This window comes from Acartia tonsa, chromosome 4 (genome assembly GCF_053477335.1).
Source record: "Acartia tonsa isolate MP-2025a chromosome 4, ASM5347733v1, whole genome shotgun sequence".
NCBI lineage: Eukaryota > Metazoa > Arthropoda > Copepoda > Calanoida > Acartiidae > Acartia > Acartia tonsa.
Genome location: NC_137263.1, coordinates 23,435,960 through 23,445,653, shown reverse-complemented (window position 1 = coordinate 23,445,653; position 9,694 = coordinate 23,435,960). Strand labels below are relative to the sequence as shown.

Below are 9,694 nucleotides of genomic sequence, written 5' to 3'. Positions count from 1 at the left end.
CTAAAAGGCGTAGCACAAGCGTCAATATTAGTTATTTCTTTCATCGTACTATAAACCGCTTTCCGCGGATATAGAATGTACAATTATAAGATTAAAACCAGTTTTTTTAGCCCCGAGGTGCCGAAGTCACGGGTTATAAAAACTGGTTTTAATCTTATAATTGTACATTTTCATATTCGTAGAAAGCTGGATATAATACGATGCTAGACATAGTTTTTTTGTATGGATGAGAACCTGTTCCTATCCACCGGATTCGAATGAATACGAGAAAATACTTTATCTCTTAGGTTCAGTATACATATGAAAAACTAAAGTTAAACCTAACTATTTTTTTGTCTTGGCTTGTAGATATATAAAACTAGGTTTAGATTTGTAAATTAATTGTGATGCAATAAAGTATCTTGAATTGGGTATCAACAAGTTTCTAAATATATATAAATTTGATCTCCTCATACAAGAGTATCGTAAATAGGCTATTTTATATCGTTTCTTTAAAACTTATAAAAGAATAGTTATTTATCGCATCGTATTATATATATTATTTTAATATTTGCGGAAAATTGTCTGTAATGAGATGCTATACGTGATTTATCAGTTTTGCTGATAACCGGTTCTAATCCAGCGGATATTTATCGGTTTCGATGCCATACTGGAAAAGTCTTACTAAAAACTGGACTAATGCGCAATAACATAAAAAGTTCTAATTTATTCTGTTAATTGTATATTTTAATTATCTTTATTTATCATATACAATACATCTATTATATAACTTAATGATTTTCATAAGCGCAGCTCCTCTATGATTATACTTTGTGTTCGCAAGTAATAAAGTAGTTAGTAGTAAGTACGAATTGTTTTTTTTTATTACGTGGATCATACACCATTGTCATGTACTCTAATAAAGTGAAACTTGTAGCTGGGGGGTGGATTCTTACAAATCCACACCCTCAACCCCCTCCCCTCATAATAGATGAACGAACGATGTCCATGTTAGCACCCTATATTGATGACAATTTTTCCCCTATCATAATATCCAAGTATATTCTATATCCATTTATCTAAATGTCTTCGTTGAATGTGTTTGTCAGTATATCTATCTGTTAGGTTTTTCTCGCAAATTGCTGATCAATTGCTGTGTGTTTTTTATTATAGAAAATCCGCAATTTCAAATAATTAAGCTAGGCTATGCAAGAATGTTATTTTACTTGTTATAATTTTAGTCTGGTTTTACACTACAGTGAATATATATAAGTATATTAATATGACTATATGTTTAACAGTTAGAGCCACGAATTAATTACTGTTTAAAGAATCTTAGGGTTCAAACATTTTTTTTGAGCTTAAAATAGATAATAAACTTTTTGTGAATTATATAATGACTATGCCAGTATCTTTATAGCAGGGATCTGAAGTGTTAAGACAATGGCCGATAAATTGATGTACAAGACATCCCCAATGATGATACACAAAATTACCCATAGATTACAATTAGTGGTTAAAACGTTTGTTTACTCAACTTAATGAACTAACCAATCAAAATTCAATAAATGCCTTAAAGTTGTTAAGCCAACGAATAAGAAAACAGTATTATAAACTTTGGGGACTAGTGTAATAAACAGCCTAATGTCTCCTTCCTCACTTTTTTTATAGATTAATTTGGTGATCATTAGAATTTTCGAACGTATAGAAATTTCGTACGAAAGTTTTTTCGTCGTGATCTATTCATGATAGTTAAAATAATATGATACGCAAATTGATCAAAAATATTTAAATAAGGTACCAAAGTAAATTGCAATTTTCATTAAAGAATAAATCTATTATTTAAAGGCAATTTTAAGGTTTTTTATTGTTAAATTTTTATACCTATATAAATATATATATATTTTCATGTTTTAGTCTTAAAATAGATAAAAAGTATCTTAGAGTACATAAAACAAGTATGATCCAAAAAATAGTAACATGATAACAACAAATGATAGCAAAATTAACTTTAACTTTACAAAAAAAAACTCTGTGTTTAAGGCTTGAAATTCATTTTATGAAAATAATAAATTATTCATTTACTTATCCCTGTATTTCATGAGTAAAGATATAATTACAAGCAGATGGACTATTTATTAGGTGTTTTATCCTTACTACAAAATAAATGTGCTTTGAACTACAAGAAAAAAAATTTTACTTCTATGAAAACTAATCAAACTTGAAAATATAAATATATAAATATAGCAAAAAAGAACCTATAATATTTTGGAAAGTAACTGCTAAGTATTAAAACAATGATAGAATATTTGCTAAACTATTATTTTGCTGATCTGAATGGAATACTCTTCATATTACTAATGATTTCAGATAGCCTGATATCTAGTTGCCGAAAGTGTACGCAGTTTCCTGAGTGTTTCCTCATCCTAGCTCAATATTTACTACTAGCTACAAATCTTCAAACTTCCCTTAAAAAAATCAAAATTTGAATGTGTAAACGATTTATACAATATACATTATAAATTTGAATTTTTTAAATTTTGATTTTTTTTTTTGAAGTTTGAAGCTTTTTTAGCTAGTAGTAAATATTGAGCTAGGATGAGGAAACACTCAGGAAACTGCGTACACTTTCGGCAACTAGATATCAGGCTATCTGATTTCAGATTTAGTGTGATTTCATTACAGCCAAGAAAAAAAAATAATGGGCATCATAGTTCAGACTTAAAGTTAATTGTATTTTGTATTAAAATAAATATTTTCTTAACCAGATTTTTGTAAGATAATTTACAATTACATTTATCATTTTCCTATTTAAAAAAATTGTAAATGTATAAACACCACATTATCAAGATGACATGTAGAACCTTACATCCTGTCCCTATCTAAAAGGGCATTCACATAGGGGGTATAAGGGGATTGGACACCACCTTTTCTTTTATTTCAGGAGTGGCTCATCTAGCATAATTCATATATAACCTCAAAAAGCATGAAAAGCTCAATAAACCTAAGCAAGTTATTTTTATTGTTACAAAGGTTATACCCATAAGACAATATTGTCTTGAATCTTGAATTTTTAAGTGCTGAAATCAAAAAGCCCCACTTTTTTTGGAATGATGAATAGACCTTGACTGTACGAATTTTCCAAATCTATGTTCTTTTCGAAGAATCTCTTACGAAAATGATACCTTCAATCATTAATTTATGTAGATACAGTAAACAGTGGTGTGTTCTCGGCTTTAACTGTACATACATACAAATAACCATAAATTGAAAAAGAACAAAAACTTTTGTATTCATTTATGTGTTATGTATGTATGTGTAATTCTTTCCAAAATTTCAATTAACAACTTTTTCAAGCGTCATATAATATTTATCAGTACATTAGTTCTAAATTGATGACTTTAATTTTACCACCCTCCCAATAAAAATCCCAAATATTAAGTGCCTCTGTATTTTGTTTCAACTTCTATACAAAAATCTGTTTTAGGAAACCCCTAAAAATAAAAGAGTTGATTCTCGTTGGCACTATAAAGATCTTCAAACCATCATAATAAAAGCATTGATTCTCAGTAATCATTAACTGTTGTTTGCCGTTGTTGATTTGTAGAGTGTTGCTAATATGAATATTATCATCCTTGTTGTGTTAACAATTTAAACCCTACTTTTTCTCCTACACGTAGTAATTTTAGCACTAATAACTTTTAAGTGTAAAATTTAGTCTAGATCTTATGAAATAGACCTTCCCTGTTAAACCTCGATGCTTAGTGTTGACACATTTGCATTGGTCTATGATTATTTTTTTCATTGGACAAGAGGTGTTTATCGAATCGTTTTATACACAGTTTTTCGCGGAGATTAAAATGAAAAATTATATGCGACTGTTTTTCCCAGCCGAAGCTCTTTGCCAACAACACAGCGATTAATCTTAAATTTTAAATGAATTAGTATGCCGTGTAATCGGTTCTTATCTAGCAGAAATAAACGCAGCCATTCGAAGCTATACTGCAAAAGTGGTCAAATTATCGAAATACTGTTTCAATAACTGTCGCTAATGATATTATTTTTCTTGGGCTTTGTGGATATAATAACAGTACCCAAAGTTTAGCAGGGTTCCAAACATCTGGACCTTAAATAGGATTGAAAACTAAAGCGAGCCGTAGTTTTGGGGCGGGCTACAGCGGCGCAGTGGTCTCGCATTTTAATGGCCTTTCCGCTAATCATGGACTGATAAATATCAAATACTCAGTTGGAATACATAACTGAAATATGCTTTTAAATTGTTAATTAATGCGTAATAGGACAAAGATTTTTTTATATTTTTTTTCTGTTTTTTTTATAATATTTATATCTAATAACTATTGTATTAAGTAAGGTTTTTATGTCTGAAGCTAAATATCTTAGAAAATGATGGTCTGAATTATATGTTCTTTTTAGAGAGGCTTTTTATGTGTCTTTTGTGTGAATGCATAGATAAGTGACAAAAGACAGCCATATTTATATTGCTCGAAAAACTCATGTGCCTTTTTGGACAGATAGTCGGTTTGTATAGTTCCTATTTATAGAAAAGTTGTGCTACTTCTAAATCTAAACGTTTTATTATTAAATTGTATGAACATTTATTTCTAATAAACTTATATTACTATTTAGCAATAAAAAAAACCTCCTGAAGCACTTGAGATGCTACCAGTTTTAAAAAGCTATTAATATCTGAATTGAAATAAATGCAGATCTAATTCCAGGGATCTAAAAGGATAAGACATTAAATACATCCCCTATGATTTTACACAAAATGACCCCTTCTGCAGATTAAAAACGGTGGTTGAAACGTTTGAACACTTAACTTAATGAACCAACCAATCAAAATTCACTAAAAGTTCTCAAAGTTGTTAAGCCAACGAATATGAAATAAAACTATGGTGACTAGTTTAATAAAAAAGGCCAATGTCCCCTCCCTCCCTGTATAACTCGTGGTACATATCTTTATTTATCTATTCCATTGATTATTATGAGAGTGGCCAAAAGAAACGGTTGTTCAAAAAAACAGCCAAGAAAATTAAGTTATTTTTTGGTGTAACTTATACACCTAACTTATAAGTTTTTCCAGTATAGCTTCTTAATCGATTAATATCTGCTGGATTGGAACCGGTTCTGAGCCATACTGAAAAAGCATATATAGCATCGTATTACAGATAATTTTCCATGGATATTAAAATAAAAATCATAAGAAAACTGGTTTTAATCTTATAGTTTTTCATTTTAATATCCGCAAAAAGCTATCTAGAATACGATGCGATAAATTACTATTCTTCATGTTTTAAAATTTGTTTGTTGAAAAAAAAGCAACAATATAACCAAACCATGATATTGCAAGTATTTAAGGACTAGCTGTTTTGAAATCCAAGTTTGCTTCTGTATTCCACCCTTCCAGCTAAGCTGCTTTGATTAAGAGTAAAGCATATACATTTGATCCAAATAAAATATCTAAAAAACAGAATTAAAATAAAAATAAGTTAAAAAGATAGTTCATTATTTTTATTTTATTTTAAATTTCTTTTTACATCTATTAATAAGCAAAAACTTATGTTTATTTTATATTTTTAAATCCTGGTTAATACGAACACACTCTAATTATAATGAAGCTGCGCTACAAAAAGATAGCATTTTTGTGTATTTTTGATATATATTGAATTATGATCGTTTTAGGCCAGTGCAGTGTGGTAAAGTTTGAATCTATCTAATTATATTTATTACTGCTAATAAAGTTTGAATGGACCGGTATGCTGTTTCTTTATTGACCACATTAATCATACTCGCCCCGACACACTTACTTCTCTCCAGGGAGGGAGGGGACATTGGGCAGTTTATTACACAAAGTTTTTCAAAAATGTTTCTTATACCGTATTGGCTTAACAACTTTTAGGACAATTTTGAATTTTGATTGGTTGTTTAAATTAGTTTAATGTACAAACGTTTCAAACACTTATTGTAATCTTACAGAAAGGCATCATTGGGGATGTACATCAGTTAATGGGCCATTGCCTTATCCCTTTATATCCCTGGTGTGTGTGTCAGTCCCAAACAATTATGGGGGCCATTCTTTTCAGATCTGTGATTATTTTCTTTAATTGGTGCATTGTTTTTGTAAATTGTTTATGTGTTTTCATTCATTGTTCTTTTTGATTTATCACTTTTATTACTGTTCGCATCAACAAAGACATTCTAATTTATTTCTTGTCTGTATGTCCGTCAGTTTTTGCAAACCGTCATTTGCAACCAAAAGTTTGCTGTACAAAAGTGTCTCAGCTTATTATATGAATCCTGAAAATTGATGAAAAATTCCCATTTTTACTCGGAGCACTAAAAAGATTAGCATTATCATTTTATAAGTTTTACATTAGAGGATTTTTTTCTCAATGTTTTTCAGTTCGAAGATTTTTCTTAATGTTTTTGAAAACACTGAAAAACATTAATAATCACTGTAAACATTTAAAACATTGAGAAACCTAATCTTCATGGGAATCCCTAAAAATTTCTAACTTCTAAAACAAAAAAACATTACATCATATTATATCTCTTCCTTTTATAGCAAAAAAAATGAAATCTTCATTATTCCCTGAATTTAATCTAGTTTTATGACACTTGACCGAGTAAGAGAATTGAGCTTAATAGAACACGTTGTACGTGAAGATAATAAAATAAAAACATTACATGGGTTAGAAATTACTCTATTTAAATTAAGAATAAATAATTATAAATAATAACTTACAAAATAAATTAAACAATGTATGTTTGTATATACATCATAAAATATAAAAAAATACATTTATTACTTACTATTAAAAATAAAAAAAAAACATAGCTTATCCACAATATTAAATAATTTAAATTTGTTAGCATATACGTACAGGGTAGAAAAAAATTGGGGGAGGTAAATTGTGGACTATTTAAAACATTAAAAAATCCACCAAAATTGACAGGAATGATTAATTTTTTTTTAAATAAACAAATAAATAAAGAATAATTTAATTGATACAAAAGTGTGTCTGGACCAAAACAATAAAAATCTGGTGCATTGGAATATATTTTGGTTTATAGAAAGTTGCAATAAATAAACCAGAAATAATTGATGCAAAAAAACACCCAAACTAAAAGATTCTACCCCTTTTTGTTGCCATATGGGCGAGGGCTTTAAAATAAGCCCAGTTTGTAAAAAAAGATTTCGAAAATTTGTGTGTAAAATCTTTGACTTTGGGTGTTTGAAAAATTGTACAATTAACAGAAAGTATTATGTATTGACTAGTCACTGATTAGATTCAAGTTTTTTTTTATTTGAGAATTTTTACTGTCTTTCAAAATAAAATTGAACTGAAATAAATTAAATTTACTTTTTTCAAAATAAGTAAATAAAGGTTGGTATTTAAATGTTAAACGAAATTGATAATAATATTTTTTATCAAGTTTGTGTGATGGTGCACAGCACAGACTTCTTTCAACACATGCACTCAAATTGGTCCAAATTAGAGTTTTTTGCCATGGACAAGGGTTGTAATTATAAAAAGTTTATCGGGTGATAAAGCCGTTTTGTTTTGCAAAGGCCTAATCAGTTGATCTTAATTTCTTCATCTACCATTTTGTATCATTTTATATGTAAAGAGAGAGTAAGATACAGTCTTTAAGTAAGGCCCAAAATCTGTAATAAAAAACTTTTACAATTGACAGTTAATTTTTTTTTGGGGTCATATTAATTCAATAACATTACAATTTTTGGAATTGCCGATTTTTTTTAACATTGACTTGTGCATTGGTATTAAAAACTCTTTTTTAAAAATAATTAAATAAATCATAAGTCATCTTAAAGTTTAATTAACATGAAAAATAAATTATTTCAATCAATCAAATACAGGTTAAAATAATATTAATAATTTTCTTTAATATATTTTTAGAACAAATAAAGTAGACATACATTCTTTAAAAATTATAATACAGGGTCTTTTAATAAGATATCATTTAGTCAAGCTTACATCGACTTCATTTCTATAAAATTTAAAGGTAACATTCTAAATGTAGAGAAAAACTTTAAATGGTAATAATACCTAAACACCTTGACACTATTTAGTCTTAAAAATGCATGTATAAAGTCAAGAACAGGTCTCTTAAACGAAGCCAAATTTCACTTTTAATCTTAATATTAATATGATGTATAAAAATTGCATAAGTCTGTAAATACAATAGAAACAAAATAATGCAGTTATAATCTTTATTTTGTCATTTTAAATCTTCTTCTGGTATTTATAAAATTGTTTCAATGTTTCTGGGAAGATTAGTTTAGAAGACCTCCTTCTTGAAAGTGAATCCAAACTCGTCGCACTTCTGTCTGAGAATCCTGGCTAGGGAAGGATTTCCACAGAAGAAGACGGTCACCTTGCCCATCCTCTGCTCCTTGATCTTGGTGAACACCTTGTTCCAGTTGGGTCGGCCGGCGTTGGTGCGGGACTTCAGACCTGTCACAAGGTCACGCTTCTCCTACAATATTTTAACAATTATAATCATTTTCAAATTGCAAAAAGCAGTTTTTTCCTGTACTTTTTTTTGAAGTACCAGGATGTTTGAATCAGGGAGGGAGGGAACATTGGGCTGTTTATTACAAAAGTTCCTAAAGTTTCATAATAACGTTTTCGTGAATGGTCACTTTCGTATTTTAAAATGGCTTTTTATAGGTTATTTTAGGTTAGGTTAGGTTATATTGGGTAGGTGATTGCCCCACAGGGTTAGGTAATTTGCCCCGCAGGGTTAGAGCCTTCCGCAGGGGCTAGAAATAGGAGAAAGGCTACTGTGAAAAATACTTAGAATCGCCCCATAAGGTGCGATGTTACAAAAGGGACTATACCCACGTTTTCTTATTCGTTAGCTAAATAACTTTGGTGACTTTTATTGAATTTTGAAAGGTTGGTTCATTAAGTTGAGTGTCCAAACGTTCACCCAACCCCCTAACTATTAATGGATTAACGAACTGACCAATAAATGATGTAAGCATGTAAGCATCCTATATTGGTGACAATTTTTCTCCTGTAATAGTATCCACGTATATGCTATATTCATTGCAGCTTTACAAATGTATTTTATGAACTTTCTACGGCCAAGGTATTTATGGTCTTTGCGTACTTCATTGCAATGTTGAAATAATTTGTGTTTAGCAACTTTTTGGCTAGCAAAAATTAGGATGAAGTTGAGAATTGTTTTATTGGCAGAAAAAAAGTATAAGTACGTTCTAGCATAATTTGGCCAGATTTATAAAGGAGGAAGGGGACATTGAACTGTAAATTATACTGGTTCATAAGATTTAATAAACACCTTCTTTCATTTGTTGGCTAAAACCCATTAAAACTTTGCCCAAAGGACCAGTGACATTTTTTCACCTTTTCACCAATACCCTTATTCTACAGAAAGGATATTTTTTATCATAATTGGGGGGTTGTACACCAATTTATCGGTCATTTCATTTCATTTAAGAATATCTTGTTTCCTCCTTTTTATACGATTTTTAGGAAATATTCGCATACCATTGTACAATAAACTTAGAAAAAATACATTTTTTATTGTAGCTATTGTTGTGATACGCTGTAAAAAAAAATAAGAAAAGTATACTTATTTTTGTCTTTTTTTTGTCTTTCAAGTAAACTCCTAAAAGTGCTTTCAAGAAGAAAAGTATGATTTT

At 29.3% G+C, this 9,694-nt stretch overlaps 1 protein-coding gene across 4 annotated transcripts in view; it reads right to left on the bottom strand.

Annotated features, from left to right (window-relative positions):
- Positions 1 to 6,688: 6,688 nt before the first annotated feature.
- Positions 6,689 to 9,694, bottom strand: part of Nox (NADPH oxidase) — a 196,024-nt gene continuing 193,018 nt past the window's right edge. For all 4 annotated transcript variants that reach the window (XM_080157021.1, XM_080157023.1, XM_080157022.1 and 1 more), the window contains one exon: positions 6,689 to 8,502. In XM_080157021.1, the coding sequence (XP_080013147.1) occupies positions 8,305 to 8,502 (198 nt within the window). In that variant the 3' untranslated portion in view covers positions 6,689 to 8,304. The remainder of the gene's footprint in view (positions 8,503 to 9,694) is intronic.